At 44.6% G+C, this 18,649-nt stretch overlaps 1 protein-coding gene across 2 annotated transcripts; it reads right to left on the bottom strand.

The window, feature by feature from the left end:
* Nucleotides 1–1,173: 1,173 nt before the first annotated feature.
* CRYM (crystallin mu) lies at nucleotides 1,174–18,232 on the bottom strand. 2 transcript variants are annotated; one of them, XM_027126684.1, is made up of 8 exons: nucleotides 17,901–18,229; nucleotides 17,238–17,391; nucleotides 15,275–15,337; nucleotides 11,984–12,085; nucleotides 7,642–7,825; nucleotides 4,153–4,274; nucleotides 3,360–3,444; nucleotides 1,174–1,512 (listed from the first exon to the last, which is right to left on the bottom strand). In XM_027126684.1, exons 1-8 carry the CDS (start codon nucleotides 18,068–18,070, stop codon nucleotides 1,448–1,450), a joined length of 945 nt encoding a protein of 314 aa, XP_026982485.1. In that variant the 5' UTR covers nucleotides 18,071–18,229; the 3' UTR covers nucleotides 1,174–1,447. The 2 variants fall into 2 exon arrangements, with proteins under 2 accessions (XP_026982485.1, XP_026982486.1); XM_027126685.1 differs by lacking the exon at nucleotides 11,984–12,085 and having other exon boundaries at nucleotides 17,901–18,232.
* Nucleotides 18,233–18,649: the final 417 nt, after the last annotated feature.

Here is an 18,649-nt window from a genome sequence, read left to right as displayed (position 1 = left end):
AGGAAAGCATTGCTGCAGCTCAGTTTTCCCACCTGTAAGTTGAAGAGGTTGGACTGGATGATTCCTAATGGCCCTTCAACACGGATACTGTAGGGCACACCTGAGATTTTGCCTACCCAACATACAGTCCTCCCCCTTTTTGGTAAGAGACCCCTTTCCTTTTGTTAGCTAATGTGGTCAGATGGGCTGATTGCACCACTGGCTTCAAGGGGGGGCATGTGACCCAGGCCTGGATAATAGGGGAATTAGATCCCCCTGGATGATGCAGTGGTTCAGGGATAATAAGCATATGGGCCTGACCTGGCCAAACAGCATATTCCATTTCCTTTAGCCACTATGTTAGTTATGCATATGGACATAGGCCCTAGATGGTCCAGTGTGTCTCCATTCTGAGACTTTTAACTGTTAAGGAAGAGAATGTCTCTTTCTGCCAAGGTTGCTGAAGAGGACAGACTATGATTCAAGAGCTGCTGGCACCCATCCTGCCACTATCAGGGGAGAGCTTACTTGATAATGCAGCCAACACCAAAGAAAACAGAGCCAAGGAACAGAGAGAGCAAGACTGGGTCCTGATGACACTTGGACCCCCTGGATCCAGCTATAGCTGAAACCAGCTACCTGTGTACTTCTTAATTATAAGAGCCAATGAATCCCATTCTTCACTCACTCATTCATTCAACTTAATGTAGTTTGAGTTGTGGTCTCTACCGATTGTGACTGAAGGAGTTCTGACCAATAGAGAAGCTCTGCTGTTCCTTGAAATTTCAATTATAAGAAGCCAGAAACAAAAGGCTACATAATATGTGATTCCACTTATATGAATGTCCAGAAAAGGCAAATCTATAACAACAGAAAGTAGATTAGTGGTTGCCAGGGGCTGAGAAGAAGGGGGAATGGGGACTGGCTGCTAATGGCTACTGGGTTTCTTTTTGGAGTGATGAAAATGTTCTGAAATCAGACAGTGGTGATGGTTGCACAACCCTGTGACTATACTAGAAAACACTGAATTATATACTTTAAACTGGTGGATTTTATGATATGTAAATTGTATCTCAATTAATAAAATAGAAAAAATTTAACTATAGCCATCGGAGCTCCTGCAGGGAGTGAACGGGAGCATTTGATCCCCTCACTTTCCTTGCTGTGAGGGATAGAAGTTACCAAAGCAAGAACTGCAGAATTGGGAAAAGCTTTATTTCAAGGGATTACAAAAGGTAGTGAAATACAGGGGAAAGGGAGTGCTAATATAATCCGGCATAACAGAGAATGGCCACTTAGGTTTGCTTTCTAACTACAAACACAAAAGGGGATCTCATTATTTAAGGTAAGACAGGATAAGCACAAAACTATAGATCACTGGGCTCCCTCATCTAATCTAGAGATTATGAGACAACTAGTTTAATACCCCTTGAGCTGTAGCATCCATTCAACACAAAGTTCCTTCGTTTTATTTACCAGATGACCAGGAATCGTACACAAGTTTGGCTGCAACCATGTCTTCCACCGCCATTCCTGGAATGGACAGAAATTTGGTTCACCTTTTGTCAGAACAACTTTTCCTCAAACAGCCCAGATCCCAGAACTGGCAGTCCCCTGATACAGTGTCCATCAGGGTAACAAGGACTGATGCCCAGAGGTGAGTTCAGGCTTGAAGTATTGACAAAGGGCAGAACAAGGCAAGAAACGCCCACCAAAGAAATTTTACGTATCCTTCAGACGTTAGTTCAGGGGTCAGAACACTTTCTGTAAAGGGCCAGATGGTAAAGATTTCAGGCTTTGCAGGCCAATTACTTGCAGTTACTCAACTCTGCCATTGGAGTGCAAGGGCAGCCACAGACAACAGGGAAACAGAGGAGCCTGACTGTGCTCCAAGGAAAGTCTCTTTATGGACACGCTAGTTGGAATTTCTTAAATTTTCACATGTCACAAAACATTCTTAATTTTTTCCCCAATCATTCGAAAATGTAAAAACCATTTCACTTGTGGGCTGTACAAAAACAGGTGGTAGGTTGGGTTTAGCCCGTGGTCTGCAGTTTGTTGGACCCTCTGGTCTAGTCCAAACCCTGAATCCTTCAGCAACGGACCCTCTGTCTTATAGTTTGGGGCACAAACCTTAAGCTTGAATGGACATATGTTCTTAAAGGCCAGGGGCCGGTTTTTATTAACTTTTGTAGCTACCACTGCACCCAGTGTGGAGCTTGATACGTAGCAGGTATTTAAGGTGCACCTGCTGGATGAACGGCTGTGCCGATAAACCAGTCCCCAGAAGTGAGAAAGGAAAAATTGCTCAGAAGTGTAGAGCAGGGCTATGCGGTGCTGTGTCTCCCGAAGGGAGCCGGCTGACCTCTGATCTGCTAGGAACAATGAGACTTTCAGACCCAACTAGACCACTGTGATGTCTTTGAACCAGGCTCTCGATAAAGCTTATACTGTGTTTGCCTGTCTTTCTGTGCATGAGATTTAAAAAAATATATATAACAGATGGCAAGGCATGGATACTGACTGACTGGCATGGGTGCTGGGTGGTCAGAGTACTCTTAATACTCTGCCAGGCATTAAAGCTTTGGTTGCTTAATCATTAACAAATATGTAAGGTCTGGTGAGGCTGAGGGGCTCAGGGCAGCAAATATTTACCAACCATTTTGAGAGTATTTCAATATTTTAGGTGTAGGAGCTGAATATTAGCTCTGTTACCACGTGTGTCCATTTCCTTAAATCTGGTGGGATGGGAGAGCTGGGCTGAGGGGCAAACCAGCCGCTGGGAGCCCCTTCTTTGTTGGGCTTCTGCCTGTGCTAACTCAGGTAGTAATGGGGCTCCCCACTGAAGACCTTCTTAAATCAGCAAGCAGAAAGGTAGGGAAGGAGGGGAAAAAAAAGGTCTCAGGCTGTACTTCCTGTCTGGGTCTCCGTCAGGTTGGGGCTCCCTGCTATTTCTCTTAAGCTCCCTGTTTTTAAACATCTTTTTCTCCTGTCCTTCCATCTCTGAAGGATATCTTCTTCTGAGTGTCATTGTCTTAATGCTGACACTTGCTGTGTGCACATTGTTTTATATACACATCTCACTTAATTCTCACAAAAACTCCAGGGAACAGGTGGTGAGAAAACTGTGGCTCAGAGAGGTGAGGTCACTTGCCCAAGGACGCGTGCCCAGGGAGTGGCAGAGAAAGGAATCCAACCCAGGACTGACCAGTTCCAGAATTCATGGGCTTCACCACTATGCCGACGTAAATAATTGACCTGAGTGATAGATTTCACAATGCTTCAGCTGTGGAGCCTGCTGACCCATTCCTCTTCCCACCCGTGGGTAAACCTACCTTGTGCTCTGGTTAAGTTTGTGCCTTGGGAGCAATGGCTCTTACCCAAAGACTTGAACACCGTAGTCTTCTCACAGTGGGCTGGTTTCACTCCCTTTACCACTTCTCCGAGCTCAGCGAAGATCTCGGCCTGTGAAATGAACACACACTGACCCAGGCCATGGGGCTAATGTCTGCTCAGGACCAGCTTCTGAAGCCAGGACAGGGTGTCCCTGAACTGGATAAGGGATAAACTTGATAAAAGGACCTTTTGTAAACTGGATGATGTCAGGAAGGAAGCCTCCACCTTAAACCTTTTTTTTTTGGGGTGGGGGGTGCGGGTACCATCTGCCTCTGTGATACTGTGATTGCAGAGATGCAAATCTGTAGCCAGGGGAATGTCCTGCCAGGATACTGTCAGTGAGGAAATAGGCCTGTTCTTATCTGAACACTCATTTTGGCAGCCCCCTTCTTGCCTCTATGCCCTGATTACAAAAAAAAAAGGGCCAGAAAGTGGCCAACCCTAGTCCTAATTTGCTGGCCACACTGGGGAAGTTTCCAGGCTGTAACAGGCTCCTATCTTCCAATCCTACTGCTCTATAGGACAGCCCAGTCCAACAGAAAAGTCCATCAAGCCGCTCTCTTCAGGCAAAGGGGACAGGAAAACACATCACCACATAATGGCCACATTATTCTGGGGGGGGATTAGAAAAGGTTGAGAGATGTTTGGGAGTTGTCATCCCACAAAGAGGTAAGGGTTACCGAGGTCTGAAGCAGGCCAGACAGAAGGAGGTGTTAATGAAACCCTGGGATCCAGGTGAGGCCATCCAGGCAACAGCCCACCAGAAAGGAGGCTCACCCCTGACAAGAGGACATCTCCAGACTCTTTCAGGGCGGCCTCCTGGGAATCCACATACAGCACAGCCTGTGTCATGAGCTCATCATCCAGCTCTCTCCAGTCAGGTCTGCTGGCGCCGATGGCTAAGAGACAGCAAAACAGACCCTGAGCCTAGAAATGGTCACAAGGGATACCAAACACTCCAAAGAAGGAAAGGGGTGGGGAAAAGGAGGTGACAGAGGACACATGGGAACAGATGTGGAATGCCCCATTTCCCCAGGCCAACTCCCTCCCCATCGACGAGATTGAATTCACTAATAAGAATGATACCTGGGCATTTTTTCCTTTCCATTTCATATCCATTCTCATTACTAAAAAAAGATTTCGAGGCAACTTAGCATTAATTTACTGTGTGCCTACTATCTGTGGGATGTTTCACACATACTATTCATAGTCCTCACAAGCACACTTCACATCTGATTCCCATTTAAAAAGTACAGACTGAGGCTCAAAGAAGTGGTACATGCCAAGGTTAAGTATCTAATAAATGCATCTATAGCTCTGAGACAGTACATGCCTTTCATGCTTCTTCCACTTATCAGGAACAGAGACCTCCTTACAAAACCCCTAAAACAGAGACGTTACTTGGAGCTTATTCAGACCCCGCACTCCTCTATCTTCTGTCTGTCTGCTTGCTCTTCAATCATTCCCATCCCTCACCCCCAACCACTTCTCTCTTAATTCACGAGAAAAGAGCCCAGTGTTAGGGTCAGAGAGAAGCCCCAATAAAGAGGAAACTGGCTGCACCCTGGCACCAAGGTTTCACATCCTCTGCAGAGCCCAGAACCATAATGATGAATCCAAGGAATCGTGACTCCTGGCGCTGGAACACAGGAATACGCAGAGGCTGCAACCAGATGCCTGCAGGGCCAGGAAGGTAATGAAAATGAGCAGAACTGGTCAGAGGAAGTGGATTGGAAATGGTGGAGACTGAGGTACAGAGAAGAAAGCAGACCCTTCTAAAGCGGACAGTTACTGTTCAGCTCAAGCTAATTGTTGCCATGTGAGAATGCAGGGCCACTGTTAGAAAGCCTCCCCTATCCCTGCTCCTTTTTTAAAAGAGAAGCAGGAAATCTCTTTGCATGTGTTAGTTCTTGATTTTCAGAACACTCTATGGTCTGAAAAAAACACATCTGCTGGCTGGATCCGGCCCATGCCAGCCAGTCTTTGGAAACTGCTATAAAGCTTTATACAAATATAAGGCAGCATTTACAAGCCTTCTCTCACTGCCATCCAGTTTTCTCTACTTGTTCCCTCTCCTGCTGTTCTCCCTCACTCTGATTTTCAAAGAGAGTGGTGTAAAAATGTCCATCTTGAAGGCTGTTTGTGTGAGAAGTTCTATAGAACAGAAGCACCAACTAATGAAGCTCATAAATAAATCATAAGCTGGTGGGAAAAACCCTAGCTTCTCAAGCCACCTCTTCTGATTGCTCTTGTTGCCCCCAATCTGGAGGCAGGGTGAGTTCTCGAAGGGCTGCATAAGGCCACTCAGGCTGATGGAGATGGTCCGGGTAGCAAAGGGAGGGGCTTGACTCGGGCTGGGCCTTGGCCTTCCTGCAGTGGGGCGAGAATGGGTGAGGGTCAGACGCTGGCTGTTGGGCTGCAGGGATAGGATGAGGGACGTGCAGGGGAGGTTGGAATTGGGCGTATCTTTAGCCAAGCTGTAAAGTAAGTAAAATCTGTGGTTGGTGTTTCCCTGTTGACTGCACTTACAACATACTTAAGTATATTTAATGCCTCTGTGAATACATAAACCAATTTCGTCTTTAGGCTAGGGAAAGATATGAGATGGCTTGACTCTCCTTCCTGGAGAGAGACTCAAAGTGTGACAGGGATCCAACATGAGGGATAGTCTCTGTTGTTGGCTTTGAAGGTGGAGCGTCCACATGAAAAGGAATGTGGACAGCCTCTAGGAGCTGAGAGCAGCCCCAAGGAAAAGGGCACCTTTGTCCTACAACACAAGGAACCTGCCATGACCATGTGGGCTGGGAAGAAGACTCCGGGCTCTGGATAAGACTGCTGCCTGAACAACACCTTGATTTCATCCTTGTGTGAGCAGAGGACTTAGCTAACCCATGCCCAGACTCCTAACCACAGAAACTGAGATAATAAATAATTGTGCTGTTTTAAGCTGGAAAAAAAAAAAAGAAAAAGCTGAAAAAATATCAAGTCAGTCTTGCTGAAGATTCAGCTCTTGTCCATTTCACCAAGAACTGGTTTCTCTTGATTCCCTAAGTCCTTCCAGAAATGGTCTTACTGTTCGAGTCTGGCTTTGTGAAGAGTAAGACCTACCCCCTGGACCCACATTCATAATACCAGTCCCACACAGGCTGAGACCTTCAATTTGCTATGGCCCATTCCTCAATCATACCACGTTTTGTTTCCTTTATAGAACTTATCTTCAGCTGGAACTATCTAGCTCATCTATTTGTTTACTTGTTTGTTGTCTACCTCCCTTCTCTGGAATGTAAGCAGCGGGAAAGCAGTGATCTTGATTGCTGGTTTACTGTGGCATCCTCAGCATCTAGAACAGTGCCTGACACATGGTAGGGATTCAATACATATTTGTGAATGAACTTGGCCCTTGCATGTGTGTGCAGACATTTTAGACTCTGAGTTCACACTATGTGCTTGTCACTAAAACATGGGGCACTGATACCATGTTTAAATTCTTGAGTCTTCAATTGTTTGCTCATCAGAATCCAGTCTTCTTATTGAAAGATAACATAGGGTATCATTTAAGATCTTGGGCTCTGAGGGTGTATTACCGCAGTTCAAATCCCAGTTTTGCCTCTAAGAACCTCTGACTTTGGGCAAGTTTCTTAATCTTTCCATGCCTTGGTTTACCTACCTGTAAAATGGGGGTCATGATAATAATAGCTCCTACTTCATATGGTTGTTGTGAGGATTCAGTGATATAGTACATACAAAGAACTTAGAACAGCACCTGCAATAGTAAGTATTCAATATAGACCAGATCTTGTTATAACCCCCAGGGCCATTTGAGGATCTTCAGAGGCCCCAGGAACTCTTACGTTTAGAGTCCCAACCATCCTATCCCACATATTAAAAAGCACCCACATGTCACATTAAATGTCTTTGGTGTTGTAATTTTAAAAGATTTGTTTTTGTAATTCCAAGTGTTGTTAAAGAACAAGTGAGTCATTTGGCTTTTGTAATTTAAATTTCATAACATTTAAGAACTGAGCTATAATTGATCATTTGCTATAATGATACACTTTATAAAACTTTAATTAAATTTATTAGTTTCAGGTTTGTGATTTTTGTTTCATATTTTGGAGTATCATTTTTTTCAGAACTCAAATGTTTCTGAGGCCATTAAAACGCTCAAGCATGTTGTGTGAGTAAAACAGCTCTGCAGATGCAGCCCCCTTGGTCCAGCCAAGGGAGAGTCTGGCCACCCAAGGCTCATGGAGCCACTCTGCTTACCATTGATGTGAGCCCCAGGCTTCACCCATTCACCAAACAAAATGGGCTCCGTTGCCATGGTGACTGTGATGATCACATCTGCCCCGGTCACAGCCTCCTGAACCGATGAACAGACCCGTACCTCTCCTTGCACTGTGTTCGCAAACTTCTCTGCATTTTCTTTGGTGCGGTTCCATATCCTCACCTTCATTGGGGGTAACAAGAGGGACATTGGTGCCATGATTATCTGGCTGTTTATGTTTCATTAAGCCCAGGGGTGCAAGGAAAAGTTGAACCACTCTGGGGTTAGGGCTGTAGTTATTTAAATCATTCCGTATGGCGAATGTACATTTGTCTGGGCCAGATATTTGAAAATGACCTTTCTCTATCCCATTCCCCTTTCAAGAAGGGGGGACGTTTTTCACTTCTAGCTTGGGACACACAGCCTCAGTAGCTTAATAGCTACTATATAGCTTAATGATTAGCAGAGCAAGTTCTGGAGCTAAACAGGCTTAGAATCAATCCTTGCTGTCACTTACTGTTTCTGAAGTATATTTAACTTCATTCAGCCTAAGTTTTCATGTCTGTAAAATGCAAATGATAACAGGCAAAGTCAGTATCAAACTCACAGTTTATGTTTGGGAGTCTGTAAAGGAGTCATAACAGGCATGAGATTCACAAACAAGATGTGCAGGGCTGTGCTTGGAATAGCTTGATCTCTGAAGGATATGTAGGGAATTAAAATCTGGAAGGGTTTCAGGAGTGAATGGTGCAGCAGAGTAGAAGGCCAAGAGTAATAGCTACAGTTAGATTCCTGGGAAGCGCTGGCGGGAGAGGGTGCGTCACTGGCATCACCAGGAGATGGGGACTTCCTAGCTTGCTTAACAGATTTTGATGTCTGTGGTGGCAGCTGTCAGCCTTCAACTGAAAATAAGGCCTAAAGAATCTCTCATAAGGAAATATAATAAATATGGAAATAAATGTTATGTCTGAGTAAGTTCATTAACTAAGGTGAAAAACAATACAATATGTCCATTTATAAGAGAATGGTTAACTATACCATCTTGCGTGATAGAAAAATATGAAATACCATACAAAAATTAAGTAATCTGGAAAAGTGATGGTGTTACAACATTCAGTGAAAATACAGTATATACAACTGTGTATATCTAACATGATTAAATCTTTAAGAGGTTAATATTCAAAATATACAAAGAAATTATAAAATTTAATATTAAAAAATAAAGCAACCTTATTTAAAAATGGGCAGAGGGCCTGAATAAATATTTTTCCAAAGAAGGCATACCAATGGGCAACAGACACATGAAAAGATGCTCAACATCACTGGAACATAGGGAAATGCAAATCAAAACCACAATAAGATATCACCTCCATTTCCCTCGGCATGACGACTATGCACAGACCTATGGCCAATTAATCTCTGACAAAGGAGGCAAGAATACACAATGGAGAAAAGACAGTCTCTCCAATAAGTGGTGCTAGGAAGACTGGGCAGCTACATGTAAAAAAATGAAATTAGAATATTCTCTAGCACCATACACAAAAATAAACTCAAAATGGATAAAGACCTAAATTTAAGACCAGATACTATAAAACTCTTAGAGGAAAACATAGGCAGAAAACTTTTTGATATAAATCACAGCAATAACTTTTTGAATCCACTTCCTAGAGTAATGAAAAAAATAAACAAATGGTACCTAACTAAACTTAAAAGCTTTTGCAAATGAAAGTAAACCATAAACAAAACGAAAAGACAACCCATAGAATGGGAGAAAATATTTGCAAACGAAGTGACCAGCATAGGATTAATCTCCAAAATATACAAGCAGCTCAATATCAAAAAAACAAACAACCCAATTAAAAAATGGGCAGAAGACCTAAATAGACATTTCCCCAGGAAGACATACAGATGGCCAAAAAGCACATGAAAAGATGCTCAACATCACTAATTATTAGAGAAATGCAAATCAAAAGTACAATGAAGTATCACCTCACACCAGTCAGAATGGCCATCATCAAAAAGTCCACAAACAACAGATGCTGGAGAGGGTGTGGAGAAAAGGGAACCCTCTTGCACTGTTGGTGGGAATGTAAACTGATAAGCCACTATGGAAAACAGTATGGAGGTTCCCGTAAAAAACTCAAAATAGAGCTACCATATGACCCAGCAATCCACTACTGGGCACATACCCTGAGAAAACCATAATTCAAAAAGAGACATGTACCACAATGTTCACTGCAGCATTGTGTCCTGGCTATTAATTTACAGTAGCCAGGACATGGAAGCAACCTAAGTGCCCATCAACAGATGAATGGATAAAGAAGATATGGCACATATATACAATGGAATATTACTCAGCCATAAAAAGAAATGAAATTGAGTTATTTGTAGTGAGGTGGATGGACCTAGAGTCTGTCATACAGAGTGAAGTAAGTCAGACAGAGAAAGACAAATACTTTATGCTAAACCATATATATGGAATCTAAAAAAAAAAAAAAAAAAAAAAAGGTTCTGAAGAACCTAGGGGCAGGACAGGAATAAAGACACCGATGTAGAGAATGGACTTGAGGACATGGGGAGGGGGAAGGGTAAGCTGGGACAACGTGAAAGAGCAACATTGACATATATACAGTACCAAATGTAAAAGAGATAGCTAGGGAAGCACCTGCATAGCACAGGGAGATAAGCTCGGTGTTTTGTGTCCACCTAGAGGGGTGGGGGAGGGAGGGAGGGAGGGAGGGAGACGCAAGAGGGAGGGGATATGGGGATATATGTACACATATAGCTGATTCACTTTGTTATACAGCAGAAACTAACAAACCATTGTAAAATAAATAAATAAATAAATAACCTCCAATAAAGATGTTAAATAAATAAGTTAAATAAATAAACCACTTGTGGTGATTTCTAGAGGGGGAGGGTTGGGGGATGGGTAAAACAGGTGAAGGGGATTAACAGGTACAAACTTCCAGTTTCAAAATAATTAAGTCATGGGGATATAATGTGCAGCATGGAGAATATAGTCAATAATATTGTAATAACTTTGTATGGTGACAGATGGTAACTAGACTTATCATGGTGACCATTTCGAAATGTATATAAATATCAAATCACTACAATCTACACCTGAAACTAATAAGATGTCGTATGTCAATTATACTTTAATAAAAAAAGCAGAGAAAAACCATACAGCTATGTTACAAGAAGCAGACGAGAGAGATTGGAAATGTTAACTACTTGTCTTTGAAAACAGATAAAAGGGAATTTGTCTTTTGTTTTCTTCATTACAGTCTTCATTTCTCAAAGCAGAAGTATTATTTTTATCATAAGAAATCATACCTTAAATATACCCCACCCCTCTCACACACACAGAAAAAAATAAAATAAAAGTAGCATCAAATGTATCAAAAATAATAGGAAGTGTGAGCCAGCCAGAATGGGGAAAAGTAGACTAACATCTAGGCTGCAGAAGGCATGCTGTGGCCTCCTGCTCTCTAGGCCTCATTCCCAGCTCCTGGATCCCTAAGCCTGAATACTTAAGGACCCCAGATTCTCCTAAGAGAAACAACAGAAAGGGGCCAAAAGAACACCTGAATGTATGTAATGGATATGACACAATCCTTTAAGTAACCGAGTAGGCTCTCTGTGTACTTCGGCATACCCTGCAAACTGAGAAACTGGAGGGGGTGATTCAGGCCTTTCCCCCAACTCTTCACGTCCAGTGGGACTTCTGGGCAAATTGTTAAAAGAATGGTCTAGGGGGCTTCCCTGGTGGCGCAGTGGTTGAGGGTCCGCCTGCCGATGCAGGGGACGCGGGTTCATGCCCCAGTCCGGGAGGATCCCACATGCCGCGGAGCGGCTGGGCCCGTGAGCCACGGCCGCTGGGCCTGCGTGTCCGGAGCCTGTGCTCCGCAACGGGAGAGGCCACAGCAGTGAGAGGCCCGCGTACAGCAAAAACAAAAAAAAGAATGGTCTAGGGACTTCCCTGGTGGTGCAGTGGTTAAGAATCCACCTGCCAATGCAGGGGACACGGGTTCGATCCCTGGTCTGGGAAGATCCCACATACCACAGAGCAACTAAGCCTGTGCGCCACAATGCTGAAGCCCGCGCACCTAGAGCCTGTGCTCTGCAACAAGAGACTCCACCACAATGAGAAGCCCGTGCACCACAACAAAGACCCAATGCAACCAAAAATAAATAAATAAATAAATTTATATTAAAAAAAAGAATGGTCTAGATGGTGGGACTCTCAACCTGACAATTTCAGCATAACCCACACTGTAACAAAGGAGTACAGAGAAAGGTCACTGCTACTTCCTCCACAACCCTCCCTGGACCTACCTCCTTAAAGGAGAACTGCTCTGTGAAGACCTCATAATGGCTATAAGCCTGGACGCCAGCTCCAAGGATACACAACACTTCACTGCTGGGGGGTTTCAAAAACTATTTGAGAGAAATGAGATAGAAAAGGTCAAGGGAGACTCTAGTAGCCAGGAGAAGATCAAATACAGTTTGAGAATCAGGTGAACTTCAAGACCTCTCAGGCAATCAAGGAGATGTCATTGTGTATTTCCGTTTCCACAGAGTGGGGAGGGAGGGAAGGAGCCTTCATTGGGTACCTAACATATGCCAGTGCTTAAGCCTCATGATCTCATTTAGCCCAGACAATTGACCCTATGAGCTAGATACTCCCATTGTTATCCTCCTCTCACAGATAAAGAAATTGAGGTCCAGAGAGGTTAAGTAACTTGCTCAGGGCCCTATGACTACTGAATGGCACAGTGAGGCTCTAACACCACATCTTTCATTCTCCAAAGCCCACTTGCTTTCTGCTGTGCTACCCTACCTCAGGGGCGTGATAAGCCACACCTACTTCTGAGAGCTGTTAGTTGCTTCTGGAATCTATGAATCCTTGCGAGCCTAGGTTCTCAGCTATATTTGCTGTGCCCACTCTCTGTTGATCCTGACTCAGCCTCCGTCCTCCTTTAAAGAGGGATGTAGAGATGGCATTTGTGGCACCTGCTAAGGGTGTTATGTGTGTCTTTATTTGTGAGTGAGGTTCTCTGATCAACTCTCCAGTAAAGTCTTTCTGACCACCCTGATAGATTTCACCACTTCATAGCACTTGTTTGTTTACAAATTTATTTTCCTGTACTGGTATGTAAGCCCCAGGAAAACACAGACAGTCTTATTTGCACAGAATTGGCACATATCTACCATTACCTATGAGAAACAGAGCAGGGTTTCTTGACCTCAGCACTACTGATATTTGGGCTGGATAATTCTTTGTTGGCAGGTGGGTGGGCTGTCTTGTGCATTATAGGATGTTGAGAAGCATCCCTGGTCTCTGTCCATTAGCACCCCCTATGTCCTCAGTTGCGACAACCAAAACTGTCTCCAGACATTGCTAATTGTCTCTGGGGCAGCTGGCCAAATCGTTTTCAGTTAAGAACAACTGGCATTGAGGAATGACAACACTTGCTCCTCAAACCATCCATATTAAATAAGACCATCTTCTGCCTTTCCTCTATTTCATTTAATAAAAATTGAGCTCCTTGGGGCTGCTCTTTCTTACAATGCTAATTTTTGAGATTCTGGAGTGCAACCTTAAAAATGAAAGTATTCTTAATTATTAATCACTTGCAAAAAGGAGTCTCAAATATTGGCAGGTGATTAGAGATGATGTCTCCTGTAGCTGCAGGAGAGATAGCATTTTGTGCCGTCAACTATAGTTCAAAGAACCTTGATTTGAAAAGTTTTCAAAATGACAATATCCACAAGACTAGTAATCTTATGCTTATGTAATTTTTCCTTAACTAAATTTTTTTTTCTGTTCTCAGTTAATATGAATCTATTCTTGGAAGTACACGTGGGCTTCAGAAATTGTTGCAGTATCCTGTAAAGTAACCTTTAACCTCTGATAGAAGAATTAACCTGGTTGACCATCAGAATCAACCAGATACCATAAAAAACCAAAACACCTAGTTTCTTAGGCCCTACCCTCAGCGATTTCAATTCAGTGGTTTTGGGAATCTGAATTTAAAAAAAAAAATTCCCCAGATGCTGCTGCTGCTGCGTAGCCTGGGTTGGAAACTACTGATCCGGGACGAGAAGACCCACAGCTACCTGGGTTGTCTGACTACAGGAAACCCTAGACTCCATTTCCTTCTGCACAAAATGAGGCCAGTAATACTTGCTCTGCCTTCCTCCCAGAAATCCAAAAATAAATCAAACAATGGTTTGGAAATTATTTTGGAAAAGATCAAAGTCCTTTTCAAATGTAGGGCAGTATGGTTAGAGTCCCTCTGTTCCTAAGTTACCAGGGAACATACCTCAGAGTCCCTTGATCATTTCAATCTGAACTGGGTCTGCATATAATTTTTCAAAGCCAGTTCATCAAGCTGCACACTGTAGTCTACTCCCTTCCTATGTAATTACCAGATTTATCCCCACAGTCTTCCCTCCCCATCATGTGTTTACAAGACCTTAACACACTCACAATTTGAACACCTGGTCTTTGCTCCTCCAACCCTCCGATAGACCCTACATTTCCTTTATGCTCAGGCCTCATAAACCGGCATTCCCAGACCTTTAATGTGAAAGATTCCAGCCTTTAACTGTTCCTACAGATACCTCGTCTTCTTAACCCTAGCCTCTAAAAATACTGTTCTTCTTGTAGGATGCCCTTGTAGGATGCTTAGAAATATCATCACCTCTATCACTTGCTTTTCCTTCTGCCTGGAGAGCTCCTCCCCTCTTCCTGTTTCACTCACTCACTTCTTTTTCAGTCTTTACTCAAATATCACCTTCCCAGTGAGGTCTTTCCTCGATAATTTAAAATATCACCCCTTCCCAATGCTCTCAATTCTGCTTTATTTTCATCCTTCTAGCTGGTGGTGGGGGTGGGCGTGTTATTTTTTTAAAGCAAGTCCTAGCCTATTAGTAAACTCAAAAGGGGTTTGCTGTTGGTTAATTATTTTTTTTAGCAAATCATACTATGTATTTTACTTTTAATTTTATTTATTGTCTCACCTCCCCTCTGCATGTAACTCTCTGTTTCGTGCACTACCACATCTCTGACATTTAGAACAGTGCCTGATATGTGGTAGGATCTCAGTCAATACTTGCTGAATGGATACATCTGTGTGGCTTGGATCTGTTTATCTCCTCCTCTGCTTCTTATGCAGTACTGACTCTAGCCTATGGGGCAACCACACTGATTTGCCAGGAGCAGTGTGGTAGAGGGGAAAGAAAGCAGTCCTGGGAGTCAGAGAGGTCAAGTTTTAAATTCTTGCTCTGCCACTTGTTAGCTGTGTGACCCTGATCAACTCACACAACCTCTCTGAGCCATATTCCTTATACCTGGCAAATGGAGATAATCATATCTACTTTGCAAGGTTGGTGTGAAGATCAGGAATAGCACATGTGAGGTACCTGGAATCTTGGGCTCATTAAATGGTAGCCAATCATTTCGTGAATCACTGTGCTCAGCTGACATCCCATATTTGGCATATGAAGTTCCAGCTATGTCCAAAGAAGTTCCAAATGAGTTCCTCACTTCTACCTTACACATTCAAACTTGAGACACTCAATCCCACCCACCAGCTCAGCACAGCCAGGCACTAATCTCACCTTGGTGGCGATGGCAGACACTGCAGCTGTTCTCTTTGCAGTTATGATATTTCCATCCATGACCTTGGAGGAAAGGAGAGACAGTGAACAAGGGGCACCCCTATCCACCACTTAAGCAGAGAGAAGACGCTCTAAAAGCGTTAGCCCTAGGAAGCATCATAATATTCTATAAAGAGAATGCTTTGCCTGGATACAATCCCTCCACTTATAAGAAATACAACTTTGAAAAAATATCTTAATCTTTAAGCACCAGTTTCCTACCTGTAAAAATAAAGATAATGGCAACCACTCAGAGGGTTTTTGTGAAGATTAAATGCACTGGCATACGTGAAAACATCTAGCATATGGCGAGCCCTCAAGAATTGCCCATTTGCTTTACTTGCCCTGGGATTCTCAAAACATCAAATGAAGGAGAAACTTCAGGAATAAGAGTAAGTCACTTGACATCTGTGCAAGGGCCCTGAAACTCTATCTCAGTGGCTCGCAACTCCTCCTGCACATGTGGGGAGGTTTGTGAAGATACAGATGCCCAGACATGACCCTTAGGTTGACTGAATCTGAACACTAGGGATGGGACCCAGACACTGTTGTTTTTAAAAGCTCCCCAGGTGATTCTGAATTACGCCTTGCCAGTAATAACTCCCATCCTTTGCACTGTTCTCTGTTTATATTAATCATCTCAATTGGTCCTCGCCAAGTAGTATCAGTATTCTCATGTTATGGACAAGGAAGTGAGTTGCTTGGCTACTGATCGGATTCAGGAAGAATCTCAGGCCTTGTCATTTAGTTCCAAAGCCTGAGGTGGTCCCGGTTTCCTGGGGAAGCACTGTTGGTAGGCAGTATGGATGCCATTTCCATTGGATGAGCAGAGACTGGGAAGAGCTACAGACTCTTTTCAGGGGAGTAATAAATGGGCAGCTTCCTTGGGGAACCAGAAATTCTGAGAAGGAGAGTCTAAGGATCCAGGGGTGGTTTGGATTAAGGAGTCTGTCCCTGATGAGGACTCAACCGGCTGGCCTCAGAGCCAGGCTGGAGGGCAAAAAGCACTTTCACTAACCGGTTGTGTGACCTCAAGCAAAGTGACTCTAATGCTCTGAGCCTCAGGAACCTCAAAAGAAAGCGGGTGGGGAGGTGAGGGTGTAATAAAAACTCCCACAGAGGAGTGTTGTCAGAATTGAATGAGACCAATTTCTCCTGCCTGGTACATGATAAGTGCTCAGTCAACAGCAGTGAGAAAGGCAGTAGAGAGCATAGTCTTAAGACAGTATAGGCCTTGGACTTACACAGAGTAGGTGTGAAGTCCATCCATGCCACTATGAGCTATGGAAATTTTGGTAAGTTTGGCATAGCTGCTCTATGACTCAGTTTTCTCATCTGCAAAATGGAGGTAATAAATTTACTTACCTCACAGAGTGGTTCTAAGTATTAAGAGAATTAACACATACAAAGTATTCAGAACAGTGCCTGACGCACACAAGGGGCTTAATACATTTGGACTACTACTATTTTTTGATATTACCATTAAATGTTAAAACAGGTCATTGTGTACCCCTTAGAAAAGAACTCCCAGGTATTAGAGAGCACCCCTAGTCTGTAACTCACGTAACTCCACATTGCAGAGATTCACTAAAGAAACGTTTCCTTGGCTACTGGGTTTGTGCAAGCTGTATATCTGGAGTAACCGGTAGAGGACAAGAACATTACAAGAATGACGAGATTATTCCTTCCACACTGTCACACGCTTAAAGCAGCAGTGGGCTCTGCTGCTGGGTTATGCATCCTTAGGCAGTCTGGAATCAGATACACAGTCACAGATAACCTTCACTGTCACTGGCATCCAGTCACTCAGAGAGGGTCATGGGTGGTCACACTCAAAACTCCCCCTGGTCGACAGAGAACTAACTTCTGAGCCTTGCTCTGTGCACAGGGGCCCTGACCCACCCCTGGCCAGGGAGTTGCTCACCGCCAGAAGGGAGCCATCGCTCGGCTGGAAGAGTAGCACAGTGGCCTGATGGGAGGGGACAGTGGAGGTGGTGCTGTGGCCCTCATAGAAGGTGACCAACTTGGTGGTCAGGGCGTCCTCTGCTGCACTGTAGGCGGGCATGACCCCCAGGAAACTACAAGAAGAGAGGGAGCAGCTTCAACCCCTTCCTATCAATGCTGAGGTATCCTATCAAGTCCTCATGTCCCTTCCTTTCTCTTTCCTCGCTCAATGCCCTACTGGCCTTCTCCCTCGCCCCCCACCCCCACCCCCATCCGTCTGCCATTCCCTTTGGCAGTATGCTGAGTACGTTCAAGAATCCGGCTCTGGATGAGAAAAGTCACCCCAGTTCTGCCACTTACTAGCTGCGTAACCCTGGGTACTTCACTTCACCTCTCTGAGTCTCGGTTTTCCCATCAGTAAATGTTGCATCAATACCTACCTATATATGGAGTGTGTTGAATTGAACAAGGTAATTCCTGTAAAGCGCCCACTTGACACAGTGGGTTGCAAAAATCAGGTGGGAGCTGTTATTAGCAGTGGTTAGGTAAGCCCTCCCTTCCTTCCTCCCGCTGCTTCCATTCTCACCCCTCCTCTTCCTCCTTTCCAGTTTCTCCAGACCCTGGCCCGGCCTTCCTCACTCACCCACTGTGTTTGGCCACGGGCACCACGGTGCGCACCGGCTGCATGACCCCTCCTTCGGGGCCGCTGGAGAAGTTGGCCAGAGCCGCCTCCAGAGGCGGGATGAGTAGGCTAGAGCTGCGGAGGTGGTCCTGCACATCTGCCGCGCTCAGGAACGCTGGCACAGAGCTCATGTCGCCGCGGGCCTTCTACCTCCGCGAGCTCAAGGGGATCCGCGCTTCCAGCGCTGTGCCCTATGCGAGAGCGCCCAGGGCGCGCTGCCGCCTACAGGTCACCGCCCAGCTCCGGGGGCGGAGCAAAGCTGGTTTCCTCCAACCCCCATCCGCAGGGGTGGGCGAGCTGGGTCCGCTCCAGACACAGGTTCCCCGAGATTGGAGTTGACGCGGCGGGCTGGCTGGGAGTTAGTATTCTTGGCTCCACTTTCTCAATTCCTGTAGTTAGCTGTAGTCACATTCCTTGCAAAACATGTTAGTTTGGCGCCCTACCTTCTTCCCTCCCCCCAACGCCTCTATTTGCTGTCTAGGTCCTGCTGCCTGGGAAAGAGGAGACAGAGGGAGATGGGGGCAAACAATGATGGGCTCCCTTATTTCTTAAATTATTGCCTGCTTTTTAGGAGCTCTTAGATGAAAGGAGATAGAAGGTTATTAAAAAACATTTTCCTTTCAATTCTGTCCCCATCTGGAGTCCCTTATCCCAACCTCGCTCCCACCCCTACCCCATCCCCACCCCCAGATCCCGGGCTGTTGACCGCT

The sequence above is a fragment of the Aethalodelphis obliquidens genome, unplaced genomic scaffold (genome assembly GCF_003676395.1).
Source record: "Aethalodelphis obliquidens isolate GAN/ISIS:26980383/991018 unplaced genomic scaffold, ASM367639v1 scaffold30, whole genome shotgun sequence".
NCBI lineage: Eukaryota > Metazoa > Chordata > Mammalia > Artiodactyla > Delphinidae > Aethalodelphis > Aethalodelphis obliquidens.
This window is presented reverse-complemented; position numbering and strand designations above follow the sequence as displayed.

What these genes read in the sequence shown, in the direction of transcription:
- CRYM (XM_027126684.1), bottom strand. Translation starts at nt 18,070, where the DNA reads ATGAGCTCTGTGCCAGCGTTCCTGAGCGCGGCAGATGTGCAGGACCAC. An exon ending in CCCGTGGCCAAACACAGTGG is followed by an intron (nt 17,392 to 17,900) that starts GTGAGTGAGGAA and finishes CTCTTCTTGTAG; the next exon opens with TTTCCTGGGGGTCATGCCCG. An exon ending in GAGATGTCCTCTTGTCAGGG is followed by an intron (nt 3,445 to 4,152) that starts GTGAGCCTCCTT and finishes TTCATTTCACAG; the next exon opens with GCCGAGATCTTCGCTGAGCT.